Genomic DNA, 24,094 nt, shown 5'->3' on the forward strand with positions numbered 1-24,094 from the left:
TCCAAAATTTGATAGAAATCCTTCCCAGAGGCTGATGTAGCACAAAGGGAGAACCAATGTCATATTAATGCTCATGGAATAAGAGCCTTAAATATGTTAAATGTGTCAACTGAACTGTAATAGATATCGTAAACTGAATTACCTTGCTAAACATGAATGAATAAGCCCCCCTCTCAAATTCCCTTCATCTCTTTCCTGTCACAGAGAATGTAATACACTACATGCACCTAAACCTACATCTGTATTTCTTTCTTTTTGTTAAGCTATGATTGTGGGTGTGCTCCATGCATGGCTTTTATTGTGAAAGAAAAACCCACATGATACCTACATCTGGATCTTATTCACTACGCTTTACTTTATGGTGCAGGTATTCAGGAGACTTCTCTCCTTTATAAGATCTTTCAATGTTCGTCCAGCGAAATAATAAACACAAATCCATTCTGTTATGGAAAACCCAGAGGTTACAGTGCAGAAACAGAACCAACATGACCTGTAGGGGGCAATATATTCATTAATCAGTTTATCCATTATTTATCCATGGACACTGATGTCCCAGTGGTTTGGTTACAAAGGAAAGTCATATGTAGATACCACTTGTGTTTGAATTGCATTATACGTTACAAAGTAGCTCTGAGTGTCCATCAAGTTCAACCTTTACAACAGATATTTAAATATTAGAGACTATCTGAGTTCCAAAAAAAGCCCTCTCTGAGTACTTTATTAAAACAAAGCCTCCTGACTGACTTGGGGTTTTCCATGAGACATGTCTTTTAATTTAACAAATACAGTCAAAGAGACATGTTGCTGAGTAATTCCCCATTGTAGTCAGTTAGTGAAACTCAACCCTTAGCAGCCCTCACTCACCCTTTTGTCTTCTGCTGGAATTGCCAACCTCTCCAAATGAGTGGAGCTTTACTCATATAAATGATGCATTGAACTGGCCACACATGTAAAGAGTAGGCTCACTGCTGAGCAAATCCCAGTGAAGCCAAAGTGTAAAACTGAGCGTTGTTCCATTTGCAGGAAGATTTACTGTTTGCAGCTTATCACCCCCTAAACATCAACCCAAATCACATTTATAGCCCCTGTGACATTTCATTACAGATCTAATTAGAATGCAGTTCCATTTATCGATCCCAACCGTGCTGCTAATTTCTTATCAGTGGCGAATGAGCAAAACTATATCGCCTTTTTATTGGCTCATGTAACTTTTCCAGTAGACCATTTCCAATCAGTGGCCAAATTATATCCGCTTGAGCCTAAAAGTTAGGATGACAAAGTGCCCTGGCATCATTCCACACATCACCAACATAAATTTGAAACCATTATCTGAAACTGTTATAACTTTAGTCTCTGCTGGAAATGTTAGCATTCGTCAGGAGGTGCTAAAACATGAAATAAGACAGTAAGAGCCACTCCTTTGTAAGTCCTACTTAAAAGGTATCATTAAGCGTTAACTTGTACCCTCAGGTATATGGTGCAAACTGGCTCTGTCAGTGCCACAAACACATGCTTTCTATCCCAGAAGCCCACTCAATGATCCATGTCCATCCTTGCTGTATAATAATGTGGAATAGCAAACTTTCCAACAGTAAGGTTAATGCCCGTGTCTACTAGACGATGCCTTGTTACAAACAACCACAGCCCTGATTTCCCCCACTATAAAAAACACTATCTTGCCTGTAAGCCTTATATCTGGGTCCAAAAATTGGGACTGTTGCCACCTAGAAATGGATCAATGTGAGATGGTGGCATAATGCACCATAGAACTGCCTGCTGGTCACCTAAGGACAGTTTTTGGATGGCATAGGCACCCAGGTCAATAGATATAAAATCTATTATTATAGAATTATTATAGAATTTTAGATTATAGATTTTATCTATAATATTATTAGGATATTGGACATACCCTCCAGAAAACAGGCTCATTCTCAGAACCATATGGTTCGATCAAGTTCTAGAACAAAGTCTCACCACCTTACACCCACCTAGCAGACACATTAAAGTAGATATACAGTAAGCCAACAAAATAAAGGGGTACAAAAGTCTAACTGAAATCAGTACTCTTATAAAAGGAATGTAGTTTGTTCATATTTATAAAAGTGTGTATTTAATTTTAGGTAAAAAAAATTGACAGAACAGACATGAATAGAGCAATTCACAAAGGGACTCATTTATAAGAATAGTGTGCAATTTTGGATGCAAGTTGCTTTGTTTTTTACTCACTATGCAGTAATTCCACCTTGATTGCAGCCGTTAGAAAGCAAAGGAGTGAATATTAGACAAGTTCTATAGAACATTCTGTTGACAATACATTGCTTAGGGAGTGAGGGTTGCTAAGGGTTGAATCTGGTGCCACTAACTGGCTACACTGGGGAAACATGTCTCTTGAAACAACAAAAAAAGCAAATGGCACTCAGGGCTGTGAACAAGGGAAAAACCCTTAAAGTATTTTTATTGCGGAGGTGCAACGTTTCGGGGCAACGTGACCCCTTTATCAAGCATGTTTGACCCCTTTATCATTGATGCTTGATAAAGGGGTCACGTTGCCCCGAAACGTTGCACCTCCGCAATAAAAATACTTTAAGGGTTTTTCCCTTGTTCACAGCCCTGAGTGCCATTTGCTTTTTTTGTTGTACTATTTTTGGAGGGTGCCGATCCCTCCAGCAGTGTGCACCGGGCATATAGGTTTGGAGTGCTAGGGTGTGCGGATAAGGTCTCTGTGGTACCGAAACATGTCTCTTGCCCTTTGACTGTATTTGTTGACTAAAGTCCTAAATTAGAACATCGCTCTACTGAATGGGTTGCATTCTTTGTGTATCTACAGCCCCTCAGTGTGTGCATTTCTTCTACATTTCCAGTGCTAGTTGATTGCTCTTTGTATCCAACTAGGTGAAATACATCCTCCATGAAAAACCCCAAGTAAATTGGTTAATTTTTATAAAGTCTTTGGAGACGGTACCTTTAGAATAGTAGGTCATTTGCTCCCATAATTAGTTGCTGCAACTTTTAAAAAAGTTGTGCAGGCTAATCGCCCCGTGTGTCTTCGCCCATACTAGTCACTAGCACTGGGACTCATATTTACCAGTGTTAAATCCTGGAATGTGTCCCTAGCCCTTTAACGTGATAGGGTAATTATACTGTAAGCTGCACTGGGGCAGGGACTGGTGTGAATGATCAACAACCTCTGCAAAGCGCTAACATGTTGGGCCAATATAAAGGATAATAATAGCTATGGTTAATAGGTTTACACAGACAGTATTGCTTGCATAGGTAAGGATGGTTCCAGCTCCGGCGCTGCAGATTCTTCCCCTAAACCTGAAAAATATCCCATTGTCAGCTGCTTGGATTGTGCAGACAAAGCATTCCTCCATATCATGTGGAGTCAGGAGGAGACACTGTGACAGAGTTATGTTGAATAAAAGGCCAAAAGCCTGAGGCGAGAAGGAGCTCCCAAGAGGAAGGAGGAGTAGAAGATCCTCTGTGCACTAATCCATTCTCGCATGTGACACAGGGTTCTGTTCTCTTACATCTGCTGGGACGGATAGAAGCCAAGCATACTCCTGGGGCTGTGTTTCTATAGAGACAGTGATCACATCTCTGCCACACTAGCCTTTTGCTTTTTTATTCCCATCAGCTTTGTAGAAACAATGGACAGATCTTGTGCGAAGGGGGCATGCAGAGAGAGAAAGAGAGGTGCGAGGGAGCAAAAGTATGAAGGTATTGACAATAAAAAGCTCCCAAATACCATTCTCAGCTTCCCGTGGCCCTAGACAATACATTGTCTCTTTTCACAAAAATAAAGCGTTTATAAATGGTGCTTATAGGGGACTGCAGTTTCCAGAAAAGTTGTCATAGATTGTAAACACACCAATTACAATAGGATCAATATCATTAATAACATTTATACTATCATAAGAAAAAGACAATGAACAATTTTATTGTAAACTATGGTGACTGTAGAGGGTACTAAGCCGTGCTAGGAAATGCCTTTATTGCCATTGGCTACAATGGAACCCAGAATCACAGGATCAATGGTAATTGGCACTCAAGTCCTTGACATCCAGCGTAGGTTCCACGTTCTATTCCAGCCCAGTCCCCTAATTCAGTTACAGAGTCTTTGTCCCACCTCCCTATAAACTGGACCCCCTGCCTAGGGTATAGCCAACAAGACACGGGTGAGGGTTGTGTATCCTTTGTCACTAGGTCAGCAGATCAGGGCCGCTGCTGGCCAAATGGGTTCCCTAATCAGAAATTTACTTTTGTGCCCCCTCCCCCAAATATTACGGAAGTTAGAATAATAAAAAAAACACCTACTATAGGGTCCCCACACACAGTGCCCCCAATAGCCCCCATAGACAATGCCCCCATAGTAAGTGCCCCCAATTACCCCCATAGATTGATTAAACTATCCGGGACAGTGGGATGCACTATAAAAACCGTCAGGACTGTGTTGGGGGGTATGTTATAATATATAAAAACAAATTTTTGAGCAGCTGGGATGGTGCCCCCCTGGGAGTTGGTGCCCTATGCAGACTGAGTACTCTGCTTATAGGGAGTGGCGGCCCTGCAGCAGATACATTCCCATATGTGATCACAGAACTCAACTGGATTGCAGGCTTAGGCCATCAAAATACCATACACAAGAGACATATCACAAGAGACCTTCAAACAGAATATTCAACTCAAAATAGCTGTACTCGCGGCCATATTTCTCTGTATATAGCCAGCTTTCTTCTTGCTTCTTCCCAAGACATTTCTTTTCAGAAGTTAGAACAGTGGTTCAGAGTCTCAGTTGGTGGGGGCTTGTGTATACAACAGAAAAAAACACGTTAGAAAAGCAAACTCAACAATAAAAAGTCAACAGCTCAGAATAATTCCAAGTACTCAATATAAATAACTGGTATGGAAAAGCCAAAATATTCTTAAATTCTCTGGTTGGCATTGTATAACCATGAAGTCACTCAGACAACACAGCTATGCACCATAATGAGATCAGCCCCCAAGCAATGCTCTTTTTTTATATTATCTGAATCTCTTATGGGTTTCTGATCCAATTTTGTTGGTTTGTGATTGTACCATGCAGATCAACAACCTGCCAGTGAACCCGGCGATACTTTATAAAGAATAACATGCTCAGCACAATGGCATCCGGATGTCATATTTTCTGCTGACTTGCATAATTAAAGAGACAATGCTGGGAAAAGAATCAGAATTTTTTCATTAATATGACCTCTTCTGTAACGAAAATATGGGCCTCCCAATCACTGTGATGTTTCTTCCTTTATACTAACAGGTGGCATTATTACCAGCCAGGCCAGTAAGATAGTGACCATCATAATTAAGGTTTTGGCGTTTTTCTTTGTCAAAAAATGCACCATCCCGGAGTAGTGTTTGAGTGGTAATCTACTTTGGCCACCCTTCTTAGTTGAGGCAGATGCCTGCATGGTATAGAATTTTTCCTGAGATTTCTGTACTGAGCATCTGATCCATTCTTAAAGTGGAGCCTGGGATTAAAAAGAAGATGGCTGCAAGGAACTCTGCAAGCAATTTGCCAGGTTGGTGCATTTTTTTGAAAAAGAAGAGTAACAATCTAAGCAAAAAAGAACATAGCCATAAACTGGAAACCTCAAACAAGACCTACCCTAAGGTCCTGGGAGTTATTAGTAGAATAAAGCATCCCCCTTTACAAAATTACCTACATGCGAAGAGGTTGCCCGGAGAAATTTATCACCCTACTATTCTACTCACAATGTCCCACCCCCCCCACCCCCCCCACCCCCGGTCCAGGGAAATTGAATAAATATGGAAACTACATATAATAACCGACTTTTATATGTGATACTTAAGTGAGATAACTAATTTTCTACATAACTGCAATGGAAAAAAGCACCACACCTGTTTAGTTGTTGTATTAAATTTTATTGTAAAATAACAGCAAGTATAACCACTGTATTGCACTGTATATGACTGTTATCTGAATGCTCAATAAAAGAAAGAGTAACAAACCAGGGTAATAAGTAGCTATAGTCACTGGGAGGCTGCCTCACAACATATCACCCCCCCGGAGGTGCCGCCATCTTGAAAATCTCCTCTTCTGTTTATCATGATTTCCCTTATGCCAGCGAAGATCATACTAAGCATATCCTGGACTGCAATGTAAATTTGGTCTAAACATTCGCCAGCCGACGACCAATGAACAGAAATGTGTGTTGAGACAGATATGATGTATTCCCGTTTTCTGAAAAATTAGACCAAATAACAAATTTTATTGGTTAAATTAAAAAATATGAAATGTGCTAAGCTTATTCAAGGGTTTAGTTCTCCTTTAAACGTGGGGAGCTCTTAAAAGGTGGACTACTAAGGAATAAATATGACACATATGACCATATATAAACTACACATGACTCAAATAAACAGGAAAGGGTTTGGTGCAGTACAGACAGTGGGCCCCGGCGGCCCAGATCCGACCCATGCGGCGCTCCCACTGCCCAACTGTTCCTGACACGTTAAATTTATGCGTTCTCAGGGGAGGACGCTGGGTGGGGGCCCTTGCAGAGGGTTAGGGGGCCCCTGAGTGGGGGGTTAGGGAACGCGGCCGGTGGGGGCACCTGCAGGGCCCCTGGTGCGGGAGCCCCGGTGGGCCCTGACCCCCCCAGTCCGCACCTGAGTACAGAGTGTATGTTAAGAGGCAAAATAACTAAGGTTTTGGAGGCGCCAGTGCCTTTTTCTTTATTGTATACAGTCCCTCATCTAAAATCTACTTATAAAGACTACTTGCCAGTGATCCATAGCACCCAGGAGCAGCATAATCACACACAGCATACACCCAGGAGTATATGTGGGTTACATAGATGTCTATGATACATCCATTATCGTTCAGACATGTACACAAGGCGGCTAGGGATTTATTAATATAGGGCTAGATCTTAATTAGAATAAAGCTGCTGAATGCAAGGAGGTTTACAGCAGCTTATATGTTATCTGCAGGCCGACACTCAATAAAAAAAAAGATGCTTCACAGTGTCAGAGGCCATAGCAGATCTTTTAGTCGTGATGCAAAGGAATCCGTAGCACAAAAAGGTTTTTATAGCTTTCCATCGCTGGGACTTTATGAGCATCTGGGGAAGGATGGTTAGGGCACATCCACTGATTGTAACGCAGGGTTCTATGAGTAGCAACAAGAATTATGCCAAGGTAACATTTGTATGTAGGCCAAATTTAAATCATGTGCCTTGTATTATTTAGCAACTGCTACATGATGTTTGATTTTAAAACATCCTATAAGTCCCCATTAATAGTGGGGCCTGAACCCTGAAAATGTCTGACTACCAATGGCATCTATGGGCATCACTACTGTATATGTACCACTACTGTTTCTCCCATGGCACACTAACCTCACAGAATCCCACTGCAGTGTGCAAAGTTACCTTAGAGAATTTATTGAAATGTGTGCATCTGCAAATTTAGTTCCCTACAGGGCAAAGTTACCTCAGAGAATCTCATTGCAGTGTATGTATCTGCCATTTTAGCACCCTACAGGTCATAGTTTTCTCTGAGAATTTATTGGGATGTGTGTATCTTGCCATTTTAGTTACCTACAGGGCACAGTTACCTCAGGGAATTTCATTACAGTGTATGTATCTGCCATTTTAGTTACCTACAGGGCACAATTACCTCAGGGAATCTCATTGCAGTGTATGTATCTGCCATTTTAGCTCCCCACAGGGCACAGTTACCTTAGGGGATCTCATTGCAGTGTATGTATCTGCCATTTTAGTTCCCTACAGGGCACAGTTACCTCAGGGAATCTCATTGCAGTGTATTTATCTGCCATTTTAGTTCCCTACAGGGCACAGTTACCTCGGGCAATTTCATTGCAGTAAATGTATCTGCCATTTTAGTTCCCTGCAGGTCATAGTTTCCTCAGAATTTATTGAAATGTGTGCATCTTGCTATTTTAGTTACCTACAGGGTACAGGGGAATCTCATTGCAAAATGTGTATTTGCCAGCCAGGCCAGTACACCACAAAGGGGGCAACCATTTCAGGAAATGGCTGGGGTGTACTAAAAAGTCTTGCTGTTTTATTATCCAAACCCAATGAACTATCAATGACAGAGACAGTCACTGTTACTAAAAAATAGAGTGCAGGATGCCAGCTGGGTACAAGAGTTAGCACAGAACAGGGTGCAAAGTACAAGCACAATTCCCCATGTTTTCTGCACCTTAAAAGCTGCCCTGACAAAAATCGGTCTGCAGCTGCAATTCAGCGCAGGACCAGGGTTGCCAGGTTGGCGTTTTTTCCGCCAAATTGGTCTAATTTAAAGCCCAGGCGGGTTTCCAAAGTACAAGATTTGGGCTATTTTTTGAAGCCTTGGCGGGTTTGTAGTTTGGAAAGTAGCCAAAGTTTTTTCCCCTAGTAAACCTGGTGTGCCTGTCTCACTGCATGCTGGGTAATGTAGTTTGTATCTAACAATTAGCCTACAGCTAGAATTAATATAAAACTACAATACCCAGTATGCAATTAGACAGTATAGACAGAGGCTCCCATTTCTATTCTATTTAGGCTCAACCTGTCTGCTCTACAACCTGCTCCCTGCTCTATATGGTATGAGATTATACCATTACTTTCTACTGTGATATGTTCCTGCCATTTTGCTTTCTGCGGTTGATCCTTAAGGTATAACTCCCAGGATCTCTTGGGGCTTCTGAGAGTTGTAGTTTAACGCACTCATATGTATATCATCTCTGGGGTTAATACAACATTCTGAATCCATTTTTGTAGTGACTTCCCAGCTGGACTGGGCACAGAGGGCAGGGAATTATTAGCCTTCCCAGTAACTGGAGAGGGGGCACAGGGCATGGCTAGTGATTATACACTTTAAAAAGGCAGGTTTTCCCATATAAACTTTTATTTTTTAGAATTTTTTGTTGTTGCGCACGTTGGGCTATTTTTGGGCTAATTTCGAAGTGGCTAGTTTTGGACTAGTTTTAGAACTGACTGACTGGTTTAGAAAAATAAATAGGCAACCCTGATCTCATTGCAGTGTGTATTTGGCAATGTTGGACCCACAGGGCAGTTACCTCAGTGCAAATCACTGTAAACATCTGCCAATGTTAATCCCCATAGGACACAGCACTGTGCCCCAAGCAGTACCCAAGAAGCAACTTATCCAAGAATTTATCTGCACACTTTGCACATTCATATTCCTATTGGACGGCTCCTAAGAGCCGTCCAATCAGCGACTCCTTTGCTCCGTTAACCACGCCCTTGGCGTTGTGCGGCGCTTGTTCCTTTTACTTCCGCTTGTTGTTATGCTTCGCTGTGTGTCCGGCCTGTGCAGGGCAAGGGGGGTTCTGCCCCGGGCTACTCTGGGCTTCTGTCCGTCTCCGAGGAACCCCGGGCACCGCCGTGGGTGAGAGTGTGTGAGGGGTGACGGAGTTGGGGGGGTGCCCCGAGTGCGCCCCTTAAGCTGGTCAAGTGCAGCCCTGAGGAATGCTGGGAATTGTAGTCCATTAGACGAATTTGGAGCTGACAGTTTTGCCTTTGGTGCACCAGTTGTCAGAGGGAAATGAAGTTAAATTAATTCTGTATGAATTGGGGTATTATTATTATTATTATCATGGAGAGGATATTATTGTTACTTGTGTTGTGGGAATAGCAGAATAGATTTGGAAAAGCCCTTTTTGCCCCGGCCTATCATTATCTCACCCCTTAGGCTGATGCCACACGTGGCGTTTTTCCGCTGCATATTTTATAATTCTCTCGGCGGCTGAACAACGCCCGATATCATCATCCATAGAAATAGCTTGAAAAGACTTGAAGCAAACCACACAATGCGTAAATACGCTAGAAAACGCCTTAGCACGGATTTTTCAAGCGTAGGCCGAAATACGCCAGTATTTGCACAGCAAGCTATTCCTATGTATACGCAAAGGCAGCTGCCAGACCTAGCGGAAATACGCGGCGGTTTTTGCTATTTCGCACTATTAGCGCCATGGAAACGGGATTTGCTTACATCACCAGTACTAGGCTGAAAAACGCCATAGTCAGGGGCTGTGTGGCTTGTGCGGTGTTTTTAGGCTGAGAAAAAACGCAGCAGAAAAACGCCACGTGTGGCATCAGCCTTAAAGGCCAATGTTTCAGGTGACAGCGATGTCATTAAAGGACAAGTAACACCATACCATTACTCTGCTTTTTGCATTGAAAATGTGTAGCTCTTTACATAAAAATAGTTGTTTTTTTATAGTAAATCTTCTGTTCTATATGAGAGGTTTTCATTTCATCCTTTTATGGGAATAATCGAGGAATGAGGGTTAAGCCCCATTATCTCCCAAGCTAAAACCATTATACGCCATACACTGTTGCCTGCTAGGTAAGTATGTGCCTTATAGCCCAGTATAGGCTGAATGGCTGCCCCCATGGCTACCCAGCAACAGCAAAAACAGCTGGTAAAAGTGAAGGGGGCTGAATATTTCGTTTTTTAATGCACAGAAGATGCTTTTGGTGTTACTGGTCCTTTAATCCTCTCCCACATCACCACCAGGGAAAAGGCTTTCTGTGCTATGTGTGATGTTAGCTAGTGGGCTGTGTGTTGTTAGACCCAATTAGATTGGGCGGGCATGGTGCAAAGCAAGAAAAACTGAGGCAAGCTGCCATGTTTCTTCTATTTGGCAAAATGGAGCTCAGTGTTCTGCACTTTACCATAAAAACAGTGCTGTGTGCATTCGGAAGAAGCAGTTGGGCTAAGGAAATTTTTTTCTTAGTGGTTTTACTCTTATAGGCCATACTTTAAAGGGGTTGTTCACATTTAAATTATCGGTATAATCTAAAGAGTGTTATTCATAGAGGTTTTGCAGTTGGTCTTTATTTTTTTATCTGCAGCTTTTTTTAATTATTTAGGTTTTTTTCCAGCTGCTCTTAAGTTTGCAATTTCAGCAGCTATCCGGTTGCTAGGGTCCAATTTAAGCAGGGAGCGGTTTGAAAGAGAGACAGGAATATGAATAGAGGAGGGTCTAAATAAAAAGATAAGTAATAAAAAATAACATTAAAATTGTAGCCTGACAGAGCAATCATTTTTTGGCTGCCGGGTTCAGTGACCCCCATTTGAAAGCTGGAAAGAGTCAGAAAAAGAAGACAAATAAAAACAAAAAAGTATAAAAAATGAAGAACATTTGTTAACATAAAGGTGATGAGTTCTTGAACAAACATAGTATCCAAGGTTCTTGTGATACTAATACCTACAGTTAGTATTAGTGTTTGTATATATGGTTTATGTATGTGAGTGTATAGATTGGTAAGTATAGGTTGTGTGTGCTGGGTTTACTTGGAAGGGTTGAACTTGATGGACTCTGGTCTTTTTTCAACCCAATGTAACTATGTGATCCATCTCTTTAAAAGGTGGCACCCTACATATGAACCCCTTGGATGCCTATACAGAAAATGTGGTTCTGTGCGTAGTGTAAAGGAGCCCAATGGCAGGCAGTAGGGACTAGTGATGTGCCGGTGCACATTTTGTGGACCGGTACCTAACCCTAACCCGCAGCCTAACAACCCCGTACCTATATTTATAGACCAGTGTACCCGATCTGACCCGCTCCTCTCTCTAATGTCACAAAGAGGGTGGGGCATGGGCACACCTATAAATAGAGGCTTCCAGGTGCGTAAGATTGGCAGTGTAAGGTCACAGGTGGGGAGGGTAGAAGCCAGAGGTCAGCCAAACCCGCCCAGTATTGTGCAAATGATGGCCCAAACCCACCTGCAGGTTTTAAGCTGGCACTGCACATCACTAGTAGCGACAGGGCTGCCTTGTGCTTTTCAGTTATGCCCTCTGCACCTTACACTGGATTTTCAATTGGGCACAAGGTGCAGCAGTGCCCCATACAGACATGTTGGCTAAACTAAGGGGCATGGGTAAATATGTATTAGCTTCTTAGAGATATGTGTATTGTCTTATTGATTTAAAGATACTAGGGCTTAATAACCCATCCATAAAACAGGCACAGCTGTCATTTTACCCAGCATGCCAAACAGTAGCGCCAATGTGGACTATATTCTGTGCCATCCTGGGTGCGTGAATTTAAAGGGGCGGTTCACCTTTAGGATAACTTTTAGTATGTTCGAGAACATACTTCTAGCAACTTGGTCTTCATTATTTATTTATTTTTGGTTTGTTAATTATTTACCATCTTCGTCTACATCCTTCCCACTTTCACATGGGGGTCACTGACCCCGCCAGCCAAAAAAACTATTGCTCCATGAGGTTACAATTGTACTGTTATTGCTACTTTTTTATTTCTCATCTTTCTATTCAGGCTCTTCCCTATTCATATTCCAGTCTCTCATTTACACCACTGCCTGGATGCTAAGGTAAGCAAGACCCTAGCAACCAGATAGCTGCTGATATTCCAAACTGGAGAGCTGCTAAGCAAAAAGCTAAATAGCTTATAAACTATAAAAGAATGAAGACCAAATGCAAATGGTCTCAGAATATCAATGTCTACATCATATTAGAAGTTAATTCCAAGGTGAACAACCCCTTTAAGCCTAATTGTATAAAACAGTTTGTATGCCCTACACATTTGCACCTGTGACTTGCACACTTTTGGTTGCATATTATGAAGGGATAAGAATAGGGAAAAGACCACAGTGAGCGAAAATCATTGAATGTGAATTTATATGGACAGGAAATACCTGCAGAACACACTGTCTGTGAGACAAATGCTAAAACTCTTGTTTTCCTTGTTCAAATGCTGATAAATGGAGCCCTAAATGTGTCACTAATGAATCTGGGTGGCACTATATTATGCTGGGAATGAGGCAAGAGCTAATGGCTGGTGTGAGACATAAGTCTTCTTGGCCCATATCAGTCAATGTGCAGGTAACTCATTAGTGCCTGGAATTAGTTACTAGTCATGGAAGTGTTTGCTCTGACTTATTACAGCCAAGAACAATTCCCACGCCATTGAGAGGTCCTGATCTTTTACATACAAATTCCATGCGATTAATAGCCCCGTGGGCTGGTGTCAAAGCGCTTGGAATGTACCCCATTGATTTAAACAGCTGTCGCTTATAATTTGGGGTGCTTCTGCAACACCCTTGCCCTCTGGTCACAGCTGCCTTTGTTTTGCAGGAAGTGGAGAGGAGGTGAGATATTTGAAGTATGCAAGATGGCTTCCGGCAGTACGCAGACGCCAACAGGCCGTGTTAATCGTCTTATCAATGAGAAGTCTCTGTACCTTCAGCAGCATGCACGGAACCCTGTGGACTGGTTAGCCATAGAAATAAATATAAGGATATAGGTTACTCTTGGCTCCTATGTCTTATATAGTTGCCCCTGAGCCACTGGTTGGGGATCCTGGCCTTAAAATAAGCAACTTTCTAGTATATGTATCATTTCATTGAGACATGATTGAGTTAAGGAGCTATAAGCTCTGGTTCCTCCAGGCATGACTGGCAATAGAATGTCTGATCCTATTGAAAGCATTGCGGCATCCAGCTGCACACTTACTTTTCTGGGAGCCAATGGTGGAAGAGAATACATGGCAACTAGCAGTGGTGTCACTTTTAGGCGCCATGTGTATGCGTTTAGCATATAAACAGTTCGAAAAATGTTACATATATATTAAAAAGTTGTTTATTTCAAAGGGGACCTGTCACCCAGACATACAGATATAGGACCCATTGTCCAGTATGCTCAGGACCAAGGGCATTCCGGATAAGGGGTTTTCTGTAATTTGGATCTTCATACCTTAAGTCATTGAAAAAAATCACTAAAACATTAATTAAACAAAATAGGATTGTTTTGCCCCCAATAAGGATTAATTATATCTTCGTTGGGATCAAATATAAGGTACTGTTTTATTATTACAGAGAAAAGGGAATCATTTAACCATTAAATAAACCCAATAGGGCTGTTCTGCCCCCAATAAGGGGTAATTATATCTTAGTTGGGATCAAGTACAGGTACTGTTTTATTATTACAGAGAAAAGGGAATCATTTAGCCATTAAATAAACCCAATAGGGCTGTTCTGCCCCCAATAAGGGGTAATTATATCTTAGTTGGGATCAAATATAAGGTACTGTTTTATTATTACAGAGAAAAAGGAAATCGGTTTTAAAATTATTTGTTTAAAATGGAGTCTGTAGGAGATAGACTTTCCATCATTCTGAGCTTTCTGGATAACGGGTTTCCAGATAACAGATCCCATAACTGTATAATAAAAATAAAAACATGAAACCTAAATTCATTTTTTATAAACACACCTATACCCATTATAAAAGCATTTGAAACCCCCAGTTTTAATCATATATTGCCTGTCTCGCCTTTGTGCCTCAGGAGGCTGGGCAGTTACTTTCACTTTCCATTCAGAACTCATATTCCCCCTCCCTCCTAACCATGTAATTGTGTAGCCAGTGTATGGGCTTGGGCATTAGGTCCCCCATTCTGACACAAACAAGATTTTGGCAGGATGCAAAGCTTGCCTTAATAAGTGTCTACAAAATGGCACCTTCCTGCTTGCTGCAACTGTGGATTCCATGGCCAAAATGAAACAAGATTAAAATAATTTATTAAATGTAAGTGAGGTTTTGCGTAATAAAGACAATAGAAACAGTTTGAAGTTATTTATTAGGGAGACGGGTCTCCTTTTAGGGATTCTAATTGCATCCTTAAACTTGGTAGAAAACCTTTACTTCCCCTTTAGCAGTCGCAGGATTGCTGCAGGTCGTTTCTGCCATTTTTCCTTGGACTCACACTCAGTCTGTCTCTCCCTGTAGGTATCCGTGGGGTCAGGAGGCTTTTAGCAGGGCAGCCAGAGAGATGAAGCCAATATTTCTCTCGGGTAAGATCCTGTGAACCTTCTCGCTGCTTTGCACTGTCAGTTCGCGGTCAGACAAAAACAGCGGCCATATGTGTAACATTAATAAGATCCCAGAGGGGGAGCCAGAGGGCTGCGAGTGAGACCTCGTGCCCCGTAATGCACTTAGAATGAGAGTTTGTGCACCTCCAGGGATAAAGGAATTGGTAACAAAAACAAGTCTCGTTCTATAAATAAAAGGCATTGTCAGAGGCTGGCTACGGGTCTCCCCAAACGCAGCCGCTGCCACTTGCTGGGAAACATTTAACCTTTGCTTTTGACTGTGTCTGTCTCTATTAAACTCCTCTCACTGTTGTTTGTCTTCATCTCTGTCACCTAATCTGGTGAATGGAAAAGGGGATTACAGTGTACACGCTGGCATGATACCTCGGTGGGTGGGGTGGCGTACCACTGGAAAGAGCATCTGTACCTGTTCTGCCAGAAAATGCTAGAAGATTTAATTGTAACCATGTGCTCTTGTAAACGGGAGACAGTTGGGATTTTTATATGCGTATTAAACAAACCTTTGCCCAGGGGGGTTGGCTTTAGCCTGTGGCTGAACTACAACTCCCAGAATCCTTCAACAGAAGAAAATTATCACACTGTGACACTGATTAAACAGGGAGAATATGAAACATCATTTTTAAAGGAACACTATACCTTTCTTAAATATTTCCATTCTATTTATCGTAACCTCTGGGCCAGGACTATAAATGAGACCACATGCTGTTATGGTGAATCTTTAGAATTGTCTTTACTACAGTTGGAATTCTACCTTCAGTAGTAATCACATGTATGTGCATAAATTCATTCTGAAGCAATTCTTGGGCTGCAAAGCTCATTCCCAGAACTTAACCGATTCCCATGGGAAATAGGTTAAAGAGTGATGGTCTAATGGAAGTACAAAGAGGTGAATTGTGCTTTTGATTCTTTAGATTAACTGTAGACAAATAGAAGCCAGATCTACTCTCTGCTAAGAACAAACAGCAGGAAAAGCACCAGAGCTTTCTTATATCCTCAGTATAGATTTGCTATAAAACTGTGGCATTGTAGGTACTACCTGTTAGTTAGCAGAGTTTTGCAGGCCTGTTGCTCATAGCCTGTACAGAGAGATGCCATAAAACAATGGCAGCATAGGGATTCCCCTGTACTAAGCACAATTCAGCAGGAACAGCCCCCTAAGTTTGCTCATAGCCTGTACAGAGAGATACCATAAAACTATGGCAGCATAAGGATTCCCCTGTACTAAGCACAATTCAGCAGGAACAGCCCCCTAAGTTTGCTCATAGCCTGTACAGAGAGATACCATAAAACTATGGCAGCATAAGGATTCCCCTGTACTAAGCACAATTCAGCAGGAACAGCCCCTTACTTTGCCCATAGTCTGTACAGAGAGATACCATAAAACTATTCCAATATTGGTATTCCCTCGTACTAAGCATTTAACATCTCCCCATGTTTGCCCATTGCAGGGGTAGGCGTTATAAAGAAAATATCCTGTGCCATTAAACAATGCAGAAAGCTGCTGAGCATGCCTGCATGCTGTAAGGGAATGGCCTCACCTTTTTTTGTGGGGAATTAATTTCCTTTCTCCCATATGGCATTTTATGTGTGTGACCCAAGAGGAACACTGGCTGCTTGATTTACAGCAGGAGTTTTATAGACCTCTCCTTGCTCATATGTTAATGTTTTCAAGGGGACTTTTTTTCACTTTACAAACCGGCATCTATGGGGGCTGGTCTAGAGCCATGTTTAGAGCAGTACTTTGAGCTTCAAATGGAGGGCATAAACCAACTGTGTAAGGTTATAATGGAGCCTCAGTCTTTCAAGTGATCTTTAGTCTAGTGCCCAGGCAATATGTTACTACTAAATCAATTCTTACTTTTCATTTATAAGTGAAGTTGAGAGGATGAGGTAAAAAAATGACCAATTTGATTCAAATCACTTCCATTCAAAGGGTTAGTTCACCGTTAAGCTGAGTTTTAGTATGTTATAGAATGGCAAATATGTTGTAACTTTTCAATTGGTCTTCATCTTTTATATTACTATAGTTATTTGCCACCTTCCCAGCTTTCAAATGGGGTTCACTTTGAGTGTACAATTTTAGGGGGCAGATTTATCAGAATATGAGTTTAGAGCCTTTTTGCATAAAAACTCACCCATGTTCTATTCATTCCTATGGGATTTTTAGAAGTGTATTTATCAATGGGTGAAAGTTAGAACTCACCATTTGATAATTATGCTTCTAAAAATCCCATAGGAATTAAAAGATCGCTAGTGAGTTTTTATGTATTGAGCTCTAAAATCACATTTGGATGAATCTGCCCCTTATTACTGTTACTTTTTATTCATTACCTTTCTATTCAGGCCTCTCCTGTCCATCTTATAGACTCTCATTCACACCACTGCCTTGTTTCTAGGGTAATTTGGACGCTAGCAACTAGATAGTTGCTAAAATACCAAACTGGAGAGCTGCTAAGCAAAAAGCTAAATAATTGAAAATACACAAATAATAAAAAAACAATTGCAAATTGGTCTAAAATCACATTTTGATGAATCTGCCCCTTATTACTTTTACTTTTTATTCATTACATTTTCTATTCAGGCCTTTCCTGTCCATCTTATAGACTCTCATTCACACCACTGCCTGGTTTCTAGGGTAATTTGGACTCTAGCAACTAGATAGTTGCTAAAATACCAAACTGGAGAGCTGCTGAGCAAAAACCTAAATAATTGAAAATACACAAATAATATAAAAACAATTGCAAATTGCTTCAGAATGTCACTTACATTCCAAGTACACAGAGGCCCAAACAGCCCCCCACTGGCCCAACAAATAGTAACTGTCTGTGGCATCTTACAGCAGCCTCTCTGGCATTTGCCTGAACCCACAAATTTCCAGACTGGGCCTGGGTCCTGGCATTCCAAGTACCCAGAGGCCCAAACAGCCCCCCCCCAGCCCAATAAATAGTGACTGTCTATGGCATCTTACAGCAGCCCCTCTGGCATTTGCCTGAACCAACACATTTCCAGTCTGGGCCTGGGTCCTGGCATTCCAAGTACCCAGAGGCCCAAACAGCCCCCCCCCAGCCCAATAAATAGTGACTGTCTATGGCATCTTACAGCAGCCCCTCTGGCATTTGCCTGAACCCACAAATTTCCAGACTGGGCCTGGGTCCTGGCATTCCAAGTACCCAGAGGCCCAAACAGCCCCCCAGCCCAATAAATAGTGACTGTCTATGGCATCTTACAGCAGCCCCTCCACAATCCACAAATGGTGACTTCAAAGTAAACACTGCTTAAAGAGTGTGTGAGTGTCACCAAAACACTGAACATAACAAATATTGTGTATTATACATTCTAAGGGGGGCACAAGTACTATAGGGTCCTCCAGTGAGATCTTCTATAAAGAACCTCCTCCACCAGTAGCTTGAAGTTGCCTCATACAGGAAATGCTAACATATGCGACCAGTCACTGCTATCAAAACTGATGGCCACCTTTCTATTTGATTTTATATGCTGTTGTGCAGATGAGGATCTTCGGGCCACCTTACATGTACCACACATCATACAAAGATCATTGTCAGGCATGATTAACACTGACACCCTGGTCAACATCAGAGCCAGGGGCTGTAAATTCATTCTGCTCTGTGCGTTGTGCAGGATTAGGCATTTGGTAATGTGCTTGTGACTGTGTGATTGCAGTTGGCTATTCCACCTGCCACTGGTGCCACGTAATGGAGAGAGAATCGTTTGAGGATGAAGAGATTGGACGGATTCTAAATGAGAATTTCATCTGCGTGAAAGTAGATCGGGAGGAGAGGCCGGATATAGACAAGGTGTACATGACATTCCTACAGGTACTGGAAATTTGTTGATGGGGGGGGCATATTTTCATGTTGAAACGAATATTGTTTATGCATTTCAAGTAGTTGGGTGTAATCGGCTAATTCATATTGCCCCCTTTCCAAGTAAAATAGTAACATAGTAAGTTGGGTGAAAAAAAGATATACGTCCATCACGTTCAACCATAATGCCTATATATAACCTGCCTAACTTCCAGTTGATCCAGAGGAAGGCAAAAAAACCCCATCTGGGGAAAAAATTCCTTCCTGACTCCAAGATGGCAATCGGACCAGTACCTGGTCTCCCATAACCCTGTATTCCCTCACTTGCTAAGAATCCATCCAACCCCTTCTTAAAGCTATATAATGTATTAGCCAGAATGACTGATTCGGGGAGGGAATTCCACAACTTCACAGCTCTCACAGTAAAAAATCCTTTCTGAATACTTAAATGGAACCTCCCTTCTTCTAAACGGGGTGCCCTTGTGTCCGTTGGAAGGGTAACTAACCCTGTGAAACAGTTTCTGTAGTCCTAGAAACCTAAAAAAGCACCCTACATTCACAGTATTACATGTAAAACTTTATATTACTATTTTGTTCTCTCCATAAACAGTCTTTTTTTAATATTTAATTTTCCCCCTTTTCCTCCATTTTTGTTCATGTCAAACAGGCTACTGATAGTGGTGGCGGGTGGCCCATGAGTGTTTGGCTTACACCTGATCTCCGACCTTTTGTGGGCGGGACCTACTTCCCACCTGAAGACGGCGTGCGCAAGGTCAGCTTTCGGACTGTTCTGCTACGGATAGTTGAACAGGTAAGTCCTGCATTAGTGCATAAGGCGAGAGGACAGAAGGCCTCATTGGCTGTATGTAATCTTTTAGAGTGATCTGTCCATTGTTAAATACTTTCTTCTGTTCCAGTGGAAAGAAAACAGGGCCTTTCTATGTGAGAGAAGTGAGCGGATTCTTAGTGTACTACAGAGCAGCTCTGGTATCGACGGAGCAGCAGAGCCTCCACTGAGCCTCCCAGTGCAGAAACTCTGCTTCCAACAGCTGGAAAGAATATTCGATGAGGAGTATGGGGGTTTTGGAGAATTTCCCAAATTTCCCACCCCAGGTTAGTATATATTAATCTGGACTTACATGTGTAGATATTGTTGGGTTTTTTTCCAATTCCAAATGCTCAGGAAATAATAAAGGAAGCTCCTCTAATGGACAAGACACTTTCATTTTTGAAAGCTTTTTATTTGTTTCATTTTTCATTTTATAACAGAGAAACAATAAAGAGCCTCATTACAGTAGATTCACAGAGTACATACACAAAGTTACTACAGGGTTGTTATTATACACATACCCATACACCCCAGACCGCATCAAATTTTTTGGGACACCTTCTGGCTATATAGGTTCATTTTTGCCTTGGCAAGGAGTCATTAACCAGCTCTTTTCAGTATGCCATAGTGGGGGCAACTGTTTATTCTCGGCCTGAGAAATGTGTGTGTACGGTGGATCAGATTCATTCCTGGGACTGTGCAAACGGATGCCAAAATCCGTTTGCAAACAGGACAGGTCTCCAGATGTTTTTGAACCTTAATTTTGTTATATCTATTTTGAAGCATCAGTCAGTATGCAGACTGACGGTAATTTTTCTTCTTCAGTGAATTTTAGCTTCCTTTTCTGTTTGTGGGCCTTAAGTAAAGGAAGCCCTGAAGGGACTCAAGCTCTGCATATGGCAGTCCATACACTGAAATGGATGATGTACGGAGGTATCCATGATCATATTGGAAAGGTAACTTCCAGATAGCCTTTCTCTTCATCCCTACCTACCATAATCCCTCTGTTGCACATGCTACCCTTGGACCATCTAGTACTTTAATTCCCAGTACACAAGGAAATAATAGCCTGGCTCTATTATTGAATTAAAGGAGACATATTGGATAAATGAGGAAAACCCTAATTTTGTAGGCAATTATGAATAATATAAGGTGCTGGTTTCCCTATGGGCTAAACATTAATCCTATCTGTAACAATGGCCCCTTTATTGGAGCTCCCTATAGATCCTCTCGCTTCTCTGTCTGTGTGTGAAATGAAGAGTGGGCGTGTCCTAACGGTCCCTGCCAGAAGCACAGTAGAAGGGGGAGAGCCAATCACAGCCCTGCAGTCACACAAGCAAAGACAGGCTTCAGTTCCCTATCAGGTCAGCCTAGCTGCTGATTGGTTCCTATCCTACATTGCCTGTACTGAGGGCCGCCGGCTCCCCAGCTCATTTCAGCCAGCAGGAAGTGGAACAGATGGGCGGGGCTAGTGGGTTTTGGTGGAATTTCTCAAAAAATCAGTTCGAAATACAACATTTTTAAGCACAATCCTTCTATATCTAGAGGAGTATAATTCACTGAAACATTCATAATTTTTATAGGATATGTCTCCTTTAATAATATTACAATATTATATATTGTATTATTAGTAATGTCTCATCCCTTACAGTAAAGCTTTTTTTCCACTGCACTGTACCAGAGAGCCACCTAGTACTATCTTATCCTGTACTACAAGGATACCCAACTTTTATTTACTCATTAGCCACACGTAAAAAGTGTTGGCATGAAAAAAGTTATTTGGGGATGCCAAATAAGGACTTGTGGATAGCTATTTGGTAGCCTCATGTGTCTCTGTGTTTCCAAAGCTTGCCTCCAAGCCAGACAACACGTTTCTCATGAGCCACTGGTTGATAATCACTGCCTTACTGTAAAGCTTCCTGCACTCTACTAGTAAGCCACCTAATGATGTCTGATCCTTTATTGTAAAGCTGCCTCTCTTCTTCGCTGTGTTCTTACCTACCAGTGAACCACCTAGTAGTTCTCTCTAATCTGCCAGTCTGTTTCAATACACTTTATCAGCCCTGTCTGCTCTCTTCACTGCAGAGATGCTTGTCTCTACTCTTCTGTGCAAAACAGCTTCTGAAAGTGCCCTGCAGCACAAAACTTATAATCTCTGAGTGCCCTGAATAGCTGTGTTGCTATACCCTACTTTCCTACTATAATTTCCTATTCTCCCACATATGGCCAGCTCTAGTTTCAACAGTTCCTGTCAGTGCTTTCAGCTCTTCCTCCTGAGCACACACTCATGTGCACTTGCTATTTGTTCCCGCAGGGCTTTCATCGGTACTCCACTGACCAGACCTGGCATGTGCCTCACTTTGAGAAAATGCTGTATGATCAAGCCCAGTTAGCTGTAGCATATGCAGAAGCCTTTCAGGTAACAGAATCCCTATCGTCTGGATAAATTATGAGAATAAAATAGAAAAAAGATACAGGCATAATAAGGATACAAGTGAATCTTTAGTTATCTTTCTTTATTGTACTGTTATACAGGTATCTGGAAACCCATTATCCAGAAAGCTCCAAATTACAGGAAGACCATCTCCTCTAGACTCTATTTTAAATTTAAAATTAAAATTTTTGAAAATGATTCCTTTTTTTACCTGTAATAATAAAACAGTATCTTGTACTTGATCCCAACTAAGATATAATTACCCCTTATTGGGGCAGAACAGTCCTATTGGGTTTATTTAATGGTTAAACGATTCCCTTTTCTCTGTAATAATAAAACAGTACCTGTACTTGATCCCAACTAAGATATAATTACCCCTTATTGGGGCAGAACAGCCCTATTGGGTTTATTTCATGGTTAAATGATTCCCTTTTCTCTGTAATAATAAAACAGTACCTGTACTTGATCCCAACTAAGATATAATTACCCCTTATTGGGGCAGAACAGTCCTATTGGGTTTATTTAATGGTTAAATGATTCCCTTTTCTCTGTAATAATAAAACAGTACCTGTAATTGATCCCAACTAAGATATAATTACCCCTTATTGGGGGCAGAACAGCCCTATTGGGTTTATTTAATGGTAAAATGAATCCCTTTTCTCTGTAATAATAAAGCAATACCTGTACTTGATCCCAACTAAGATATAATTACCCCTTATTGGGGGCAGAACAGCCCTATTGGGTTTATTTCATGGTTAAATGATTCCCTTTTCTCTGTAATAATAAAACAGTACCTGTACTTGATCCCAACTAAGATATAATTACCCCTTATTGGTGGCAAAACAAACATATTGGGTTTATTTAATGTTTAAATTCTTTTATAATATGGTGCTCCAAATTACAGAAAGACCCCTTATCCAAAAAAGCCCAGGTCCCAAACATTCTGGATAACAGGTCCCACATGTGTAGTTTCACGCAACATGAAATTCTCCAGCATTACATTTCACTTAAAATCACTGAAAATGTGGCAAAACCAAGTTGTCTTTAGTGGCGATGTACCTTAGAGCAAAACAGACTTTGTGGATTCCCAATAAATATGTAAAGCAAGAATGTCCATCCTACTGATCTTCAGCTGTTTTTTACATAGATTTAAATCACATCACCTCCCAAAAAGTAGGAAGAGGGTTCTTAGTAGCAGTCCTATAGTTGTAGCAGGTATTATTGCTAATTCTGCCACGTCAGGCACTGCTGTTTGGCATGTATAGTAAGAGCTGCTGTTTTGGTATGTTATTGAACTCTGGTCCGGACTGCGAATGAAAATAGGCCCTAGCATTCCAAGAACACAGAGGCCCAAACAGCCCCCCCCAGCCCAAAAAATAGTGACTGTCTATGGCATCTTACAGCAGCCCCTCTGGCATTTGCCTGAACCCACAGATTGCCAGTCTGGGCCTGGGTCCTGGCATTCCAAGTACCCAGAGGCCCAAACAGCCCCCCCAGCCCAATAAATAGTGACTGTCTATGGCATCTTACAGCAGCCCCTCTGGCATTCGCCAGAACCCACAGATTGCCAGTCTGGGCCTGGGCCCTGGCATTTCAAGTACCCAGAGGCCCAAACAGCCCCCCCCCAGCCCAATAAATAGTGGCTGTCTATGGCACCTTACAGCAACCCCTCTGGCATTCGCCAGAACCCACAGATTGCCAGTCTGGGCCTGGGTCCTGGCATTCCAAGTACCCAGAGGCCCAAACAGCCCCCCCAGCCCAATAAATAGTGAGTGTCTATGGCATCTTACAGCAGCCCCTCTGGCACTTGTCAGAACCCACAGATTGCCATTCCAGGCCTGCTGCCACACTACTCCTGACAGTAACTGCCTTATTTGGGGCCCATCATTTATGGGGCCACTAATTGGACTTTCTCTATAGAAAGTTTTTCCAAAAGCTTATTTTTCCAATCAGGTAAAACCACTCACCTTGTCTGTCTCTTTCAGATATCTGGAAAGGAAATCTTTAGTGACGCTGCCCATGATATACTACAGTACGTGCTTCAAAATCTGAGTGATGATGTAAGATATTCCCCTTCTCTTTCATAGGTAGAATAGAATAGAAGGACACAGTGTTTACATTT

General features: G+C 41.7%; 1 protein-coding gene across 6 annotated transcripts in view; it reads left to right on the top strand.

The window, feature by feature from the left end:
* Window positions 1-9,255: 9,255 nt before the first annotated feature.
* Window positions 9,256-24,094, top strand: part of spata20 (spermatogenesis associated 20) — a 51,422-nt gene continuing 36,583 nt past the window's right edge. For 5 of the 6 annotated variants that reach the window (XR_209070.4, XM_031894408.1, XM_002944231.5 and 2 more), the window contains exons 1-9: window positions 9,256-9,417; window positions 13,135-13,272; window positions 14,782-14,846; window positions 18,567-18,721; window positions 19,377-19,520; window positions 19,627-19,822; window positions 20,364-20,494; window positions 21,853-21,957; window positions 23,958-24,032. Coding sequence is in view for 5 of the 6 variants with exons in the window: in XM_031894408.1 (XP_031750268.1) it covers window positions 9,317-9,417; window positions 13,135-13,272; window positions 14,782-14,846; window positions 18,567-18,721; window positions 19,377-19,520; window positions 19,627-19,822; window positions 20,364-20,494; window positions 21,853-21,957; window positions 23,958-24,032 (1,110 nt within the window). In the remaining variant the exon portion in view is untranslated. Of the gene's footprint in view, window positions 9,418-9,452; window positions 9,593-13,134; window positions 13,273-14,781; window positions 14,847-18,566; window positions 18,722-19,376; window positions 19,521-19,626; window positions 19,823-20,363; window positions 20,495-21,852; window positions 21,958-23,957; window positions 24,033-24,094 lie in introns of those variants that run through there. The other variant, XM_012952854.3, reaches the window with a different exon arrangement.

Source organism: Xenopus tropicalis, chromosome 10 (assembly GCF_000004195.4).
Source record: "Xenopus tropicalis strain Nigerian chromosome 10, UCB_Xtro_10.0, whole genome shotgun sequence".
NCBI classification, from domain to species: Eukaryota; Metazoa; Chordata; class Amphibia; order Anura; family Pipidae; genus Xenopus; species Xenopus tropicalis.